Here is an 18,498-nt window from a genome sequence, read left to right on the forward strand (position 1 = left end):
AACATTACAGACACGGTAACCACTGTCTTCCACCCGATCCCCAGGAGCCGAGGAGGCCGTCCGGAGCAGCGCGCAGTGGGGCATCCAGAGCAGTGCGCAGTGGGGCCTCGTGTCCTCGCTGCCAGGTGAGCAGGAGGGGGCCGGGCAGGATGACACGCTGCTCCGTGGAGGGGGGAGCAGGGCTGCAGAACACCCGGGACCGGGACAGTGTCTGGGATACGAACACAGGAACATCAGCCCATGCGTTACCTGGGGGACTCCCCCCATCAGGTGACAGACACAGAGATCTGGGCCAGGGGCTTTGTTTTGTCATATCACAAGTGCCATCAGCGTTTCAGTTAAACGTCAGCTACCAGTGAAAGAACCCAGTGTTGCCACTTTGTTATGCAGGATGTGCGCCCTTCTCCTGAGAACCAGACAGCCGAGCGGGAAGAGGCTCTCAAGTGCGTCACGAACCTGAGTTCGACGAGGTCTGTGCTGCCGTCTGCATGGCCCATAAGCCTTCCAGAAAATCCTTCAAAACAGCATTTCCACCCCAGAGTAGATGGGGGTGAACTCAGGGCTCTGGTCACAGCAGGGTCGGGCTCGGGTGGGGACGAAAGACCCCCGGCGATGTTCACACCTGTGTTTTCTGCCCCGCACATTCTGAAAGCCACGTTCAAGTACTTACCTAGTCCTTGCTTCTTTTCTGCCAACAGAGACATAGTTACATCTTTTAATTTTAAAACACATTTTATCTTTTCAAACTAAAACCATTATTACATCTGATGGTCCCCAAAGCTAGTTTTTGCTGTCTTATCAGTAAACCACAGCAAACCACAGTCCTAGCCCCACTCTGTCCCCCAATTTCTGATGACAATGACATCATCCACGTGTGGCTGATTCAGATCAAGAAGGGCTGTCAGACGATGCAGGCCACCCTCTGAAGCTGGGGAAAAATGTCTTACAAATCTCAAGAACTCCAAGATGTTTTTATTTATTTCAAATTCCAATAGAATATGTTTTATCTAAATATTTTTTATCACACAACTAAAACATTGAATTACTTTTTCAGAAATAGAGTTAAATACATCAATCTAGTTACAAATTCTAATATAAAGAGTACAAAATATAATGTTATAAATTGTATTTTAAAAAAGGAAATACAAATTCTATGGTCTTTTGCATTTTACTGCCTCAAAGTGTAATTAGCAAAGCTGATGAAGAATGAACATCCCCCTGGGCGGAGCCGCAGGGCCACCTTCCACAGGTACCTCAGGGCCCCTGCAGTGCGCTCAACCATGGCAAAGGCCTCACGGTCACTGGAAATCCTGGCCTGCGATTTTTTTTTTTTTCTTTTTTTGCTCAATGACTAACATGTTCTTCAGTTAGAACCCACCAAAGTTAAAAGCAGTAAAGTAACATACGCTGATTCAGACACTCTGAAGTGGGAAAGTAAAGCTATACGAATGCTGTCTTTCCTTGCTTTCTCTACAGTACTGAAACTTCCCAAAACTTGCGGGGCCAGGGGTAGTAGAAGGGTTGCTTGTTTGTCTTGTCTTAAAGAAGGAATGTCGGTACAGTTTCCAGCCACGAAAGCCCAGGAGGTCCTGTCTGCCACGCGTGGACCGGCTGTCGGTGGTCCGGAAGACACTGCCATCCATCCACAGCCTACACTCCCCCTCTCCGCGGAAGGACACAGAGCGACCAGAGCCACCACCCCGAGAGGCCACCAAGAGATGAAACCTGCCCTTGCTCCGCTCAACGCTGCATCCTACAGGAGCAAGCATCAGGCCACTGAATCCCCCTGCGCCTGCGCCTTTACGGAGGAGCTCAGACCATCTCTCAGCAACCTGTGCGGGGTGGCCAAGTGCGAAGCTGCGTCTTGGAGGTCTGGGACGGTCCCCTGCCAAACCCACGCTCCTGCATCTCACGGAGGGACTGCATGCTAACTCCCAGCTGCTGCTTCCTGGAGCACCTTATTTTCAGGAAACCAGTGTCTTTCTTGGTTTAAAAAAAATAAGTAAATATTTTTTTAAGAGTAACCTCTTAAAACATCTAATACTTTTCAGAACCAAAAAGACAAAATTCACTAGGCTTGAAAATTTGTATTGTGCTGACAAGGAGGAAATTTGTCACCTAGGATTACAATAACAGATTTTGTAGGGAGCAGGGAACTGTGGATGGGTACAGCGGACAACTTCCCAGAGCAGATACGTACTACCCCCGTTTTTCAGGGAATTTAAATGTTCATTCTTCAGATTAAGGAGCACAAGTGAATAACCTGAAAGATTTTTAGAAGCTCATCATTCGTGTGTTATCTGGATTCAGGAACGAGGAAGCGGTGTGAGCAGGGAGGAGGGAGCGTGAGGCAGAGGCGCGGCCAGACCGGGCGCGAGCCGGGCAGTGAGCGCAGAGCAGGGGAGAGACTCGGAGAAGCTGCAGTGTAGACAACCAAACCCTTTATTGTCTAAGTTACATTAGACGCAACACTGTAAAAATCCTGTTAGGAACAAGGAAACAGCAGACTGGTAGGAGGTAGTAGAGAGTCTGTAACAGTCAGAAGGCGACGTACAGAAGTGGATCATGCGGGAATTATCATTCGAAAAAAGCGAATCAAAACATATTGGCTAAATAAATAAGAAAACACAAATCATATTAAATACTATGGTCAAACTGACAGAAACGAATTAACAAACCAATACAATACTGATGATCAGTGAAAGAAAGGACCCACGTGGGGTGGCATTCTCGGAGGGTCCCCGAGTCTGACTACGTGGAAACCCCGTCTCTGCACTCTGGGCAGCCGCCGTCACGGCAGCTGACCGTCCGCCACCGCTGTCCTGGAGGCCAGGCTCGGCCGCGCGCTGCCCGCGGGACGGGTCACGCCGTCTCTCCAGCCCAGACTCGCCGGGAGGAGACTGGCCGGCCGCAAAGACGCTTCCGGCTGCGAGTGCCAGCCGCGCCCGCGCCGCGTCAGCAACGGTAAAAATGTAGACTACGCCTTTGTGTCACTTTGGGTACAGAAAGTCTCTTTAATAACTAAAACACAGAGAAACAGACAGGACCAGACCACGAGTCCCTGCACATTCCTCACTGCCACCACTTACTTTCAGCCAAGAAAATAAAAGCCAGGAAATGCAGAAATTGTCACTTTGGGAAAACTACTGAAATGATCCCACATAAATCAACAGAAAGAGACTTTGATTTCTTAGGTGGACAGAGGAATGTGTCTCTGCAACTTTGCTCAAAATAACTTTACAGAACAGCCCATTACAGTCACGTAATAGTATCTGCACCGGATACTCCCAGTTACACCAACAGGACCAGGTCATTCTCGTACATACCTGGTGTAAGAATATCAGGAAAAAAATAAGTAAAAAAGAAAATAATATATATATGTATAAGCTAGCCAGTTACATTGCATTGTTTGCAAGTGTTGCAAAGTAACCTGAACCGTCAAGTAATTTAAACTCAGTAACAAGTAGAATCCAGAACCAAACATTAACTAATAACAATAACAACAACAATAATAATAATAATAATATAATTAGCACAAGGAAACCACACTTCAGGGTTTGTGTGTGTGTGTGTGTGTGTGTGTTTAAACAAGTCTCGTATCAGAAGCCCATTTTCTACAAAAACTGCACTAATCCATTACTGTATTCAGTAAACTGTCATTCTCACCAGTATTAAAGGTTAGGATAATTTCTGTACATGTAAAATTATTGCTTTTTTTGAAAAATATATTTAGCATGCTCGTTTTACTCCATTTCCTGCCTTTACAAAATTTCACAATTAAAAAAAAAACCTAGTAAAGCTTTTGCAAAAACTTTCACAGAACATTTTCATTCAAGGCAGCAGTAACTTTTGATAATGCATAATAAAATCATATGTGCAAAAGTCTGAAACTCTCAGAAATATCACCGTCACACACAGTGTCACGGCAACGGGAAAAGAAAATATTTATATCTGTGGAATACAATTCAGACTGCGTACACTGCGTGGTTTAAGATCCTCTGTTATGGGCCTAACCCCCACCACAAAGACTTGCATCTGCGCTACTAAGGAAGAGGTATATAAAGCCGCCCCACCCACAGGCCTGGGGACCCCCACCCTCCATGAACGAAGCCACTCGTCCTGTGGGGGTCACCAGGCCCAACGAGAAAAGACACCTACTTGCTGGGGGGGTGCAGGGGGAGGGATGGGGAAGAAGACAGAAGCTCCCAGAGCATCAGCACCCCAGTGACCTAGGGCCCCCCGATCTGCTCAGGGATTCTTCTGCCATCGCTAAAACAGGTCCGAATCGGGAGGACTCGGCGGCTGAGTGTGTGTTAAGACGCGTCGTCTTCCCTTGCGAGCAGTTTGCAGAATGTAGCCCTGTTACAAAAAGGTCCTGAGAGTACACAAAGCCGCCTGCTTTCTTAGTGTTAACTAGCTCTCTGTTCCAAAGCAGAGTACACGCACCCCCACAGACGCGTCTCCGTCGCCGGACCCCTCGGGACACGTGGTGGGGACACGGGAGCGAGCACGGGAAGTGCAGACGGCCCCGGCAGGTAACGCCACGGAGCCGGGGGAGGGCTGGGGTCTTGCCACCGGCTCCCACGCCACCAGGCCTGATTTCCACAGCACCGAACGCCACCTTCTGCTTCTCTTCTAGTCACTATTTTAAATACCCACTAAGACAAGGAGAGGCAGTAGTATTAATACTTTATCAGCCTCAAGCCACCGCCGTCGGCTCGGACTTCGTCTCCACAGTCCCAGCGCGCCGGAGGCTCCGCCACAGTGCTTACCTTCCCCACTCTGTCCCACACACACGAGTATCTTTTTCCAGTGTCTCAAACTTGTCTCGAGTAAGACAGATGCCTGGCGTCCCTACAGTGTGCCAGCGCCACTGGGTAGCATAAGAAAATACAGGACTATGGTCGGTGAGCACACATACGTGTACACAGTATCTACATGTAACTCTAGAGTATAGCATCTTCATTTATTCTTAAATGTCTAACAAGGAGAGGCATCTCCCCGCAGTCTCCACCAGCTCAGCGGCTCCAGGGTTTGAGGTGTCTGGTCGGGAGTCCCCCGGCTGTTCTTCCACAGGTGCTCACAGTCACTGGCGGGAGGCTGCTGGGACATCGCGGGGCTGTCCGGGGGCGTCGGAAGTATGTCTTTAGGTTCCCTTTCCGAGAGGCACTGTGTGGACGGTACCTGTGTTAGAATGGTCTCTCCCCTGGGTGAGAAAAAGGAAACAACAGAAAAGCTCATTTCTGTCTTTTGGTTTCTAAATGCATTTTTTCCTATTAATTTTCTAATCAACACCCAAGAACACAAACAGTGACCATCATGGAGCGAACTTGCCCAAGGAGGCAAGGGTCCCTGACTTTAACTGTAACTCGCTTTACACGCCCACAAAGCCGTTTCCATTTGCCTTGGTGCCTCACAGACAGGCAGCTTTAAAAAACCATCTCCCGTGATTTAAGAAAGGATCACCGGACGTTTCTGTTCCACGTATAAGAACGAACGGCAAATAACGGTGTCTGAATCAGCTCTGGGGAAAAGGGTAAAAGATGGCAGGGTGGGATTAGGGAGGGATTCCAAAAAGCAACATTCTCTAGCACAAAACAGATTTACAAGTGAACGATGGTTCCAAAACAAAGCTGGATTGCGGGCCACACAGACAGAAAGAAAAGCACAGTTCTCACAGAGGTCTGTCAGAACTTGAGAGCGCTTTCACCAATTTCCATAAATAATGACCACGCTGGCAAAGGAGAAGGAGTATTCTGAAGTCAAGTGAACTGCAAGATAAAAATGGGACGAACGTGAGCCGGCCGCCTTCAGAGGATGCTCTGCAACGGCACTGGAAGCAGGGCCGTCTGCACGATGGCGTTTACAATCTCAGCACAGGAACAACACGGCAAGATTAATCTCACTTAACTGCATTAACCTTCAGCTACAGTCTTGACGAAGTGAAACCAACTGCTTGAAATTAACATGCATAAACTACAGGACTCATGTAAAATTCTGACTGGTTTCCAGCTATGCCTATAGGAGCCCCGGAAACAATAGGGGGAAAAGGTCTGGCTGACATACTGAATTAAGTGCTTCTCTTTGGTTATAGTTTCAGAAAACTCCTGGGCAAAGCTGGCCCTGCGTTTCTGACATCTTCTGGTCAACCCCGAGTGGAAGTCAGGAATTATTCAACACGATTTTACGAGGGGCTGGGGGGTGGGCGCAGCGGTGCAGGTGGCAGTTTATTTGAAATGCAGGAAACAGTAACCGAATGAGAGATGAGATAAAACTTTCTTAAGTAGCGGGTGACTGTCCCGCAGTAGATGGAGGAAGACGTTTTACATTTCTGCGCGGCCGTGCCAGGCCACGGAGGGACCCCCGGGGTTCCGGCGGGAGGGACTCATCTTTGATGGGGCTCCCCCAGAACCGCCGCTGAAGGCGCTGGGGAAGGTGAGTGGGGCTCCTGTTTACCGAGAGGAAAAAGGGAGTTCCTGTTAGCTGCCGGCTGTGTGGCCTTGAACATCTCCACGTGTCAAGCACACGCCAGGGACTCTGAGAAGTGGTGGGAGACCGTGAGTGAACACGCGTCCGTGTCCAGACTCCGCACAGACCACATCCCTGGGGTTCGTCCACCTCGGCATCTCTTCACAAACGTGCCTCGGACGAGTAAAAAGGACAGGTGGTGAGCACCAATGGACCGCCCCAGAGGTGACAAGAAGATGGCTCTCTCCCCAAAAATGCCTAAAGTTTTAAAATGCAGGGCTCAGGAAGTTGTTTGTTTTGTTTTGTCTGAGACAGGGTCTTCCTCTGTCGGCCAGGCTGCAGTGCAGTGGTGCGATCATAGTTCACCGTAACCTCGAACTCCTGGGCTCAAGCGTCCTCCCGCCTCAGCCTCCCAAGTAGCTAGAACTACAGGTGCATGCCACCACACCCGGCTGATTTTTTTTTATTATTATTAGTTTTTGTAGAGACAAGGTCTCACTATGTTGCCCAGGCTGGTCTCGAACCACCAGCCTCAAGCGATCCTCTCACCTCAGCCTCTCAAAGTGCTGGATTACAGGCATGAGCCACTGCACCTGGCCAGAAGTTTTCAGAATATTAATTTTAGAGAAGCACTGTAAAATCTAGATAACCCCAACAGCGAGTTACATTGTGTTCCTAATTCCAGACGCACGGATGCCTGTTTTCTCTTCATTATTGAAGGGATGTGTTCAAATACCTCCTTTTTTAAGAGTTGCTGTAAATTACTCATTCATTAGAGGCATCATTTTGTTATTCAGAACAGCAGCCCTTCAAGGTTCTTAAGAAGTGGATGAAATACGGAAGAAGGGAGTTGCAGAAACACTTGCCATCAGCGGACACACTGTGACATTGAGCACATCCGACCTGCTTTTTCCTCCCACGAGGAAAAGGATAGTCAAAAAATGCGAAGCCTGCTTTTAGAAAATGTGGCTTTTCTTTTTCGCAGTTGTGAATTGTGGGCTTTTCAGTAAAATGCAGAAAGAAATACTGTCTTTCTTAAAGGTATTTCAGTGTTCAGGGATGGATGCTGACTTCTGGAACTTTATGAGATCTACTCTTTCCCCTTTTTGCTTTACAAGGAAAGGGAACGTATACATAGAGATGGGCGTGGATCGACGCGTGGACACTAGAAAGCCTGTATTGTTGCAGGAACCTCAGGAACCTCACGGTCTCCAAACTGAGGTCTGCCTAGGGGCAAGGCATGACACTAAATGCCTAAGACCAATGACACGCGACACCTCACTGACGACGCCCCTCACCCGACAAGCTATAATCAACAGGGGCTTATGTGACTGTGGTCATTTTGGATAAGGCACCAGCGCTATTCATGACTTTGTTTAGCATGGATACTTACAGAAAACGGATAGCATGTTTTAAGATGCTTGTTTGGTTTCATGAATAAGAAAGGCTTAAACAAATGAGCTGAATTTCAAAATTTGATCTGCAATGCTGAGAATCTAAAGGTGACACTAAAAATAGATTATACAAACATTCAAATACACCAACCTACATGATTTCTCCATCATTTGCATTGTAATATCCATAGCTAAAAATGAGACAAATTAGGTTGCCATTTATTTTTTTCACTTCCTGTTATTTTGATTAATGGAATTATTTCCCCAGCTTAACTATTTTAAAATAACATTTGGAATAACAAAAAATAAACTATTAATCATTGTCTTTAAATTTTGGCAAGGAGTCCAAACAAATCAAAACACCAGATTTCATATTTCAGCACTTGGTCTGGTCTTTTCAATCCCAAAACCAGTTGGGGGTGGGGGATAATTTTTCTTGGTTTCAAAATTATTTTAAATTCTAATGTTTAGCAATGATATAACGGAAAAAAAAATTATTTCTCCACAACACTAAACAAATTTCCTAGTTTTTTCCTCCAACATCCATAGGACAATAACACCCATATTTCAGCATATTGTCAAAAAGTGTTCTTTCCAATGATAAAATGGATGATTACTATAAACTAAACATTCACTCAGTTGTGCTAAATATAACATATGACAAAGCCCCTTAAAAATGACAATATACATGAGCTCCTCCCCTTACTTAGAACTTGGTTTGAAGTATTAGCTCTTGTCTTAAACCACGACACAAGAGGCACCAGTGACAAGCACCTTTGTTCCCTTCGGTTTGGAAGAACCACCCTGAGGCTGGATGTTCCCAGGACGGCTGAACCCTTTTAAGGTTTCCTAGTTTGCTGACGATGGACGTGGAAGAACAAGCTGCTCCAAGATGAGATGCCGTGAGCACCCCTGCCTCCCTCCCTCCCTCCCTCCCGGAAGCCGTGTCACTTCACCCGCATCTCCAACGTCCGACGCCTCAGCTCCACTCCCCACTCTCACTACCTGGAAAGGGACTGCGTCCCTCAAGAAATGACCGTGTGACCGCCTGGCTGTGGCGAGGCTTTGTGGGGTCTCCTCAAGTATGTGCCTGTCATGCAGAAGGCGCATTGCTCGCAAGACTGCTACCAACAACACGGCAAAAGGAAAATAGCTCATTTCTCCTCAAAGTTCATCTGTGCGCTGCTGAGAACTCCGCTCTGACCTCTGATGAGCCAAATCCATCTGAGCAGGTTTACCTGGACCTCCTGCTTGTTGAACTGCTTCACTGAGAGACGTGGTAATATGAGGATCTGTTAGATTTTCCTAGCATAGAAAATTCAAATGTTGCTATGACAAAGTTAGGGCAGCTGCTCTGTGGTTCTACCTACAAAAGCCAGCGATGTCCGTCCACCACCCACAGGTCTTCTGGAGAGAGTGCAGCGAGCTGGGTAAGTACGGCTCTGTTGACAGTGCCTTTCTCAGACCAGCAGATTCCCCGCATCAACTAACCACTAGTTGCTTACACAAAACAAAACGAGAGATGTCAGGTCTGGAGCCGAGACGAGAGAGAGAGAGAGAGAGAGAGAGAGAGAGAGAGAGAGAGAGAGAGAGAGAGAGAGAGAGAGAGACACCCACGAAGCCTCATGTGTAGCAAAATGCTGTTTATTTTGGGCATCTGGGTGCAGATGGGTAGGGGCCAAAGAGCGTCCCCCCTGAGGGAGGGAAAGGCTTGGGTTTTATAGAGGGTTTCTTACGGGGGAGGCTGAGCACCTGGGCCAGAACAGCCGCTGCAATAAAAAAGTTTTTTTAAACAACTGATTTCTGGGACCCCTGTGTCAGCCTCGTCCTGTAGAGATAAGGGAGGGGGCTGGTTCCGTCCTTATGGGGGCCACAGGAGAGCCGGCTGCAGCTGCCTGTCAGGTTTACAACCTCTGGGGACTCTCCAGACCCCTGGGGCTACTGTTCCACAAGCCTAAGTTCTGCATTAACCACCTTCCGTCCTAGACGTGCTTTTCAGGTTCCCACCTGGAACAAACCTAACAAGACGCACATGGGCAGGTTCCACAAAAGCCACAAGACACCAGGGAAAGAAAAGAAGCCACTGAGTGTAGTTCCACAGCGTGATCTACCATGTCTATATGAGCGTAAGTGTGTGTGTGTATGTGCTTACGTGTGCGCAGCACCCAAGCGCTCACGCTGCGTGTTGAGTTTGCTGCAGTCACTCGGCACGACTGCCCACCTACGGGGAAACTGACAGCAGCCAGCTCGCGTGCTGGCAGGCACGGTGCGTCTGCCACGTGTACACCTGAGATGCAAAATCCGTCACGCTACTGTCATTATTTTATAGACAGGGAGACAGGTTAAGTAAACATGCCTAATCAAGTTACAGCCTTCTACTCAATAGCCCAACGTATAAAAATTCACATCATTCAAGTCTCTCCGGGTAGGATTAGCGGACTTGGAATGAGTTTAAATGTTGATAGCTAGTAAATACAGACTTTCTCCACCAGGAGCTTCCCTCTCCACTTTACACCCACGCATCCACCTGCCCACTGCACGCTCCTACTTGGCTTTCCAAGAGGCATCTCAAAGGAAACTTGAATTTCATCTGAAAATGGTTTCATTCTGCTCCTCCTTCCGGGCTCACAGAATGCATCGTCCCTGGGGCGGGAGCCTTAAGCCAGACCTGGAGTCAACTCAGTTCCTCCCCGCCCCTGCCCTCCCCTCCCCCGCCCAATCCCTGTGTCCTGCCTCCTCCCAAACCCTGATCAGACCCCCCGCCCTCCCCCAGCCCAGCCGGCCCTCCCCCAGCCCAGCCCTCCCCCAGCCTAGCTCGGGCCACCTTGTCTCGCTGGGATCAAGCCAAGCGCCTCCCAGGGGCCCTGAGCCCCCACCGGGAGCCACCACAGAGCCATCCCCAGCAGAGGCCACTCTGATCATCTTTCCGGCAATGTGATGCTGAGGAAGTCACCGTGCTCAGGGCCCTCCTCGGCCGTCAGCATGAAATCCGCCTGTGTCTCCAGACCCAAGCTCCAGCCCCTGTCCACCCGCGCACGCTCCCTCCCCCAGCCACGCTGATGACCACACGGTCCCTCACCTAATGGCCCACTCTGGGTCCTCCCACTCGCTGAGCTTCCTCCCGGGAACATCCATCCCTCTGCCCCAGCACAGACTTCCAAGCACCTGAGTCTGCTTACGGGCCCTCGCCACGTCCCAGCACTGCCCACCCTGCCCTGCCCCCTGGTCTCAACCCCCCAGGACCTTCAGAACCAAAGACACAGGAAAAGTATTTATGTTGTCCCTTAATATCCTGCACAGGGCTTGGCACACAGTGGGTGCTCAGTAAGTATTGTTAACAAGTGGATAAAGGATTATCAAGCTGAATTTCCAAATACCGCTTCAGTTAGATAATGCAGCATCTATTACGCACATCTGTAAAAGTCCATCAGCTTCCAGTGTCACATCAAATAATTTCTGCATAAGTACACAGTGTTGTCTGAGCAAACGAAAAAAAAAAAAGCCGTGAACCACAGCTTCTAAAGCCCACAGGAAAAGAACCTGATTTAAATATTAATTAATGTTAGTAAAGCACTCTAGACATGAAAAAGAACATGGCTGATAAGTATGAGTCAGTTCTAGACATAAATAACTACAGAAAATTGCTCTGTAAGTCTGTAACAGCCTAAATTGAACACTGCAGTTATGATTTTTTGTAAACAATGAGAAGTACAGGATAAGAAAAAAGAACCCTAAGATTTAAACCTCTACCTATTAGTGATGTGCTTTCAATTGTTCTAGCCAACAAATCTCCGTGGGGATTCTTAAAGATAGAGTTCCAATGAACATTAAAGAAAATGGAATTTCCTTAGAGAACCGGAACCTTCGGTGATACATCAACCAAAGCTACTTTAGATGTACTGAATGAGGGACAGAAAGTCCTATCAGAGGCCAGGATCACAGAATTAGGCAAACCAGCTGCTACAACAAGAGAGCCCACAAACCTCGCTCGGTTTCCATGCTGTGGCCGGAACCACCACTGCCGTCCAAACAAAAGGAAAGCGGCCCACGGAGATCTCTGCACCAGGAGTTACTATCGTGTTAGGCCTGACACCCGCACGCACTAAGACCAAACGCTGAGTCACTGCAAACTGGAAACTGAGAGGCCAGCTGGTGTTAAGTGTGAAATCACAGCATTTTAGTTTGCAGAGACAACCACATAAATACATCCTTTCTGTATCAGAATCAAGGATGAGTAACAATTACGAATTCCCAGCATCACTGAGAAGTAACATAGAAATAATTTAAAATTATTTCTTAGTGATTTGCTTGTTTGGTCTCCTATGTCTCCCCATGACAAGCATCATAAGGAGGCGCAGGCAGTATTAACAGTCAGCAAATGAGCCGACGTGTGCTCCTGGAGAGTCCCACCAGGGTGTTCACAGCCCAGTGCCTCCTGCCCTTGGCAAACACTCTTCCCAAAAAGCCAGGTCTCGGCTGGATCTAACGGGCCACCTGAGTGACCAGGAGTACCTGGGCGTCACTCCAGCTGTGATCTCACATGTGATTCTCAATGACAGCACGGCCTTGCTGTCACCACACCCCACAGACCCATCGCAGGGGCTCTTCTGTGGCCAGGGGGTTTGATTTCTGTTAAAAAGGACAGCGCTGCCTAACTCGAACCGAGGTCACATGCATTTGGAAATCTTGTAATTCACTATTTGGCAAGATGTTATATTTATTTCATAAACTGTCATAGCATCGTGAAATAACTGTCTTACATTCTAAAACTATAAAAAACTATAATAAATGACAAGGCATTTTGTCAACGATATAGGAGTAAAAGGCCTTTAGCAAAAATAGAAATTCTGACAGAAATTCCAAAAATGCAATAAAAAAAAATACACAAAAGCCCTGATTGGGTGATGTCAATTCTCACGCGGCTCAGTCACCGGTTAGCAGCAGGCCCTTGGCAAAGCCACTTCACGTCTCCTCCCCCCTCCCTCCCGTGCAACAAACAAGAACGATTTTCCAGGGTCTGCGGAGCCTCACTGGACCACAGGGACCCCAGAGACTCCTCGAGGTCTTAGTCGCCTCCACCCTCACCCGCGCCCAGGAGTCCGACAGACACGGAGACCTGCAAGGCGGGGCACGCACCACCCAGACAGGCCTGGGGGCGTCTACTCTGGTGGCAGAGAGACTCTTCCCTCACTGACCAGGGGGGAGTTTGCGGTGACAGGGTCTTCTGAGGCAACGGTTAGACGGTTACGTAGAGAATGCTTGTGTGAGGGCAGGAGGATGGGCGTGACATTCTCTAGGAGAGACAGAGAAGAGCCATGGACAGAACGTGCTCTCCGCCCGGGGCGACAGGAGAGCCCACTGCGAGGGCAGGTGCCCCAGAGACGCACTTGGACCCGCAGCACACGCCGGCGTTCCGCCCGTCCCGTGCCTGCTGAGTGGCTCGTGCCCGGAAGTCACCTGCGTGGTGACACATCATAGGCACATGCACACAGGTGCTTCTATGCACCGTGCCATGCACACGGCAGTGTTTGCGACACAGGAAGAGAGCACACTGCCGTGAAACACCACAGGGAACATGAAACATCTCTTAAGGAGTCATTCGAAAATAATGTTCTTAAAGGAGGCTAAACATAATCTGTTCTCAAGCAAACTCATACTCAAAAGCATCTTGGAAAAAAGCAGGAATTTCCAGTGTTTTCTGTCACCACCAATCTCTACTAATCCCCTCATTCCCAAGGCCACCAACAAGCAGCTGTCTGCACCCAAACTGTGTACTTCATGGCCAGCATGACCTTTGATGCACAGGGGTCACCTACAGACTGTCCTGAAGGGTCAGGCTCTGACTCAAAGCAACGTAAAATTATTTACACATCCAGTAGAAACAAAAAAATCTGGTGCTTTAGTGATGAGCATCACGGTGCAACTTTTCCCGGCTGCCACATCCAAACCCAGACACCCAATTAATCGTGAGACCTACTTGTTTGGGGGCATCTGCGGAGGTGGTGTGAACTTCAGAACCCCGGGGTCTGTCCGACTCAAACACCACTGTGGGAACAAGGGGGTTGTTAACACACGAGCATGCGAGCTTCCCCACGACCTGCACATTACATGAAGTCCATTACAGATTAAGCACTTTCACGAAAAAAAAGACGCCAGCCCCGAGCCTGTGGCTGGAAAATACCAATTTACCGTAACACTTACAGTAAGAGACTGTGATAATGGTTGCCTGGGGCCACTGCCCTTTTTAATTCAGACTCTGCAGCTGAAGAAAGCGATCGCTGACAACATTAATTGTCGGCATGTGTGTGAAGGGACCCGCTTCCTGCATCACTGTGTCACTCTGTGTCAGGCTGGCTTGTGCCTGCAGCCTCCCCACTTGTGACGAAGAACCTCTGCCCCTCTGCAGCTCCCGGGGCACCTGCCTGGCGGGCCCCAAGCAAGCCCCTTCCGGAAGGCTCCGGGTCTGCCGTGCATCACTGCCCAGGCCCGAGGGGGGCCCAGGTACACCCCCCAGAGTCCAGTCCGGGCCAACGAGGAGATAAACCAACCATATGCTATGCTGAAAGGGGCGCTTTGATTTCAGTTTGTGCTGGGGGCAATACGATTCATTAGCATATTCATTTCTGAGGACTCAGTTACTAATTAAAATGGAACGTTTGCAAACAGGCTTATCTCAGATTAAACCACGGGGCACTTGGATACCAAAAACCTCAACAAGCCATTTCAGGTGTTGAATGGGGGAGCCTGGTGTGCAACGCTGGAGGTGGTGGCCTGGCCTCACCCGGCAGGGGCTCCAAATCTCACTGTGTCCACAGCCGTGGGCCACCAAGGCACGGACACGGAGCCGCCTCTCCCCAGGCTCCCCGCGGGGACTCGGGCAGGGGGTACCTGTGTGCGCCCGCATGTGGACCCTGAGGTGGCCGGGCTGGTGAAAGCTCTTCCCGCACTCGACACAGACGAAGTCTCCTGGCCGGGCCTGCGTCCGGAGCGTCCCTGAGGTGGCGTGGCGGTGGCGTGGCGGTGATGGTGGCGTGGCCGTGGCAGGGGTGGCGTGGAGGTGAGGAGGGGGAGAGTGAGGGGAGGCGAGAGGAGAACATCATTAGTCTGTCTAGCGTGTCATCACGTGAGGCTACCTTCAGGCCCTGGGTGACAACTGTCAGCCTTCATCTCTGCGTGGCTGACAGGCCGGGCACTCTCAGGACTGCGAGGACGCATAAATTACAGCGAATTAAAAACCGCTGCCCGGGAACGGGACTGGCACACAGGGTGCCCGGCAGTCTGAGTGTCAGGCGCGTGTGGCTCCAAGCATCTGGATGGCCGCCCGGCAGCACCCGGCTCTGTCAAGCGGCACGTCTGGCAAATCAGAGTGACACTGCGTGACAGAGACCGGGTACGGGACAACAGAGCCGGACCAGAGCCACCGCCCCGGGCTGCAGTCCCTGGAGACAGGTGCAGTGCGTCCAGCGGGTCCACCGAGGCCCTCTGCCCACCTGCCAGCTGCCGTGACACGGCCTAGAGCCCAAACCAGGGGGCACCCGAGAACGGGCCACGGCCAGGCAGCAGCCCTGGGGGCCACACTCGCTGGGCCACACCAAAACCCCGACTTTTCTCCAAAGATCATGTGACAACCTTGGACCAAAAGCACTGTTTTGTGTGCCTTGCTGGTCCAAAAAGACACTCTTGGCTGTCACCGGAAAAGGGGACGGGGGGTACTCTCTTGTGCCTTTCCTCTCTGGAGAAGAGGCTCATTTTTCACCTAACGGTGGCTCCCAGAGTGCCCCTGGGCCCGTGTGCCACCGTGACACTCAGTGGTGACTCAATAGGAACAAAATATTGACTATTAATAGAAAATGTTACGCCTGTGGCAATAACTTTTTAAAACGCTATTCTGTCTAGCTGAGTATCTGTGCATCTTAAGCCTGACATTTGAACGTAAAAGGCAAATGAGAGGGACGACAAAAGCGTACTTCTGTCAAATTAGTCAAAAGGCAAATCCTCAATATTGTTCCTCCTGCCCTAATTCAGACAGGCTCAACAGGCAAAAATAACATAAAATCCTTTTTACATCACAGTAGTGTTTATGATGATAATCAAAGAAACCTATGAACTGTGAGGCAGATCTTGTCAAATTTCTTATTTGACAAATCATGAAAACGAATCACAGAAATTTAAGAACTTGCCCACAAAATGCTCAATTTCCCGTTGCCTTATTCAGGAACACTAAAAAAGTAATAAAGAAAAATTTTAACCAACATTCACCCGACGGCCACTGATGAAAAACCACAGACTGGGTTCTAGGAGCAGGGTGTCCATGCACCAGCAGCCGTGAGACACCCCAGGTGGTGACTCCTGCTGTCCCCCCTGCCCCCAATCTCTGCCACGTCACACGCCCTCTTTCTCAGGCTCAGCCGGGGCAGTGATTTTGGGATATGACCCCAAAAGCACCGGCAAAAACAGACAAACGGGATCACCTCAGACTAGAAAGCTTCTGCACAAGGAAGCAACAGAGCGGAGAGAGCCCACGGGCCGGGAGAAAGTTCCTGAACACTATGCATCTGACACGGAGCTACAACATCCAGCTGTCTGAGGAACCTGCCTTCACCCAGGCGAGCGGGCGGGAGCAGCAGCGTGGGGAGCCTGCCCTGGGCCAGCCGACCACAGTGCCTCTGACTCTCCGCGTCCAGGGTGGAAACAGTGGGAAGAATTTGTCAAGTAGCTGACATAGTTAACCTCTCAGGAATATTGTCCCTTCCTGTTATTGGGTCTAAGGAAATGTAAACTTTAAAAGCTATTTTGTTTCCCATTCATTTTCATTATCAACACTAGCCAGGTGAGCTCTTATGAAAATAATCTCTGACAGTTATTCTGGTCATCAATTCCTACGGACAGTCTGGACGGCCTCTGAACGTACACTCTATGCCTACACGAGACACCTGTTAACGGTGACAACGTTACCATGCCGTTTGTGTCTAGCAGTCACCATATTCGAACACTAAGACGTTATAATTCTCTTCTCAGTCATTACGTTAGCTGGCTATTTTCCATGCGAACTAGCAACGGGAGGAACACAGCACCTCCACTCACCCACCCTCACTTCCCCGAGTTAAGTATGCATCGGCACGCACACACACGCACGTGCACGCACACGCACTCTCCCCGTGCACTTTATCATATCACTTTCTCTTTACTGACTAAAGAAAGGACACTTGCCCTTTATGGTCAGTAACATTATGCCCGAGCTGCTCCAAAACTCTGAGTGAATCAAAAAGGTTATAAACTTCATTTGAATTGAAGACTACCTGGTGAGCAAGCAGCTCCAACTCTCTGACCTAGAAACTTGAGTTGTGCAGACAAAGTGGCCTTAAAGTGAAAGAAAAAGGCTGAGATCCTCAAAGAGGGACATGCAGCCCTGCAAGATTTCGTTCTGTTATACTGCAACGTGCCACCTGGAAGGGGGAGGAGGAGAAAACAGATTCTACAAACAAAGGATGTAATCGCTCGAGCAAGCACAAACCTTTCATCATCCTCCTAATGGTAATAGTAACATATTCTGGGCATAAATTATTTTTAATCCCAATAAGAAAGACTTTATATATTATCTTATCTAGAATTATCTCATTCTATTATCAATTTTTTATTCTAAAATTCACATTACCATATAACATAGGAGTCTGAAAACAGATAATTATTTTATTGCTATTACAGCAATAAAGTACTTACATGCTATTCATATATGTTTACAGACATGGCAGTCACACTGCAGAATAATTACAGAAAATGCAGTGGTTTTTACCCTTACCGGGTTAGTCTATAAAGCCCCTAAGGGAGGTGACAATGGTCATTTCCTTCCTCTTTCAGTGGGTTTCTACACTATTCGTTTCTACAGAAACACCATGCAAACACAGGTGGGAGAAATTCTCTGAGATGTATCTTTCTTAACTTCCGCATAAAACTTGATGTCTCAGGGGCGTCCCTGTAATGACGTCCCCTGTTTACCTGGAACACATCACTGAGAACCACAGGGTCACAGTTCTAGGGCCACGACCACCTCCTTGCACAACAGCCGACTTCCCGTTCTTTGAGACAATTAATTCTTCTCCACGTATTTCTACCTCCCAACTACGAGCTGATGACACAGCAACACGCGTGGTCAAGGACCACAGACAGAGGAGCTGTGGTCTCCGCACCTGCAGATGACACTCAACTGGGAGATGGGCAAATACGTGGCATGAAAGACTCAGGCCCCAGCAAGTGCTGCGGCGCTCACAGGAGATCAGTCGGAAAGACTAATTTGACTAGGGCATGAATGCAGAGAGATTCTAGACTCACGACTCCACAGTCAACTGTATACACACAACGAAGGAGGAGTGGCTGAGCAGAAACAGGGGCGGGGACCTGAGAAAGTTTAGTTACCAGCATGTTCAGTGACTTTCTGTGGCTGCACACGTATCCTAGGCTGCAGTAACAGAAGTAGCGTCTCTGAACAGGACACACTAATATTCTGTCCACTTCTCCAGCAGTCAGACCGCGCCAAGCCTCCTGATTTCCTGCCTGCCCTAATACTTTAAGAGTGACATAAACAAACATCTAAACAAGGAGAAAGGAAACCCCGGAGATCAGGCAGACAACTGCTCAC

General features: G+C 49.0%; 1 protein-coding gene across 1 annotated transcript in view; it reads right to left on the minus strand.

Moving 5' to 3' along the window:
• Positions 1-955: 955 nt before the first annotated feature.
• ZNF516 (zinc finger protein 516) overlaps positions 956-18,498 on the minus strand; it is a 91,308-nt gene continuing 73,765 nt past the window's right edge. Inside the window, 3 exon segments of the mRNA XM_045527358.1 lie at positions 956-5,206; positions 13,840-13,907; positions 14,751-14,855. Of these exon segments, the coding sequence (XP_045383314.1) occupies positions 5,147-5,206; positions 13,840-13,907; positions 14,751-14,855 (233 nt within the window). The 3' untranslated portion in view covers positions 956-5,146.

Source organism: Lemur catta, chromosome 16 (genome assembly GCF_020740605.2).
Source record: "Lemur catta isolate mLemCat1 chromosome 16, mLemCat1.pri, whole genome shotgun sequence".
In the NCBI taxonomy this organism is placed as follows: Eukaryota; Metazoa; Chordata; class Mammalia; order Primates; family Lemuridae; genus Lemur; species Lemur catta.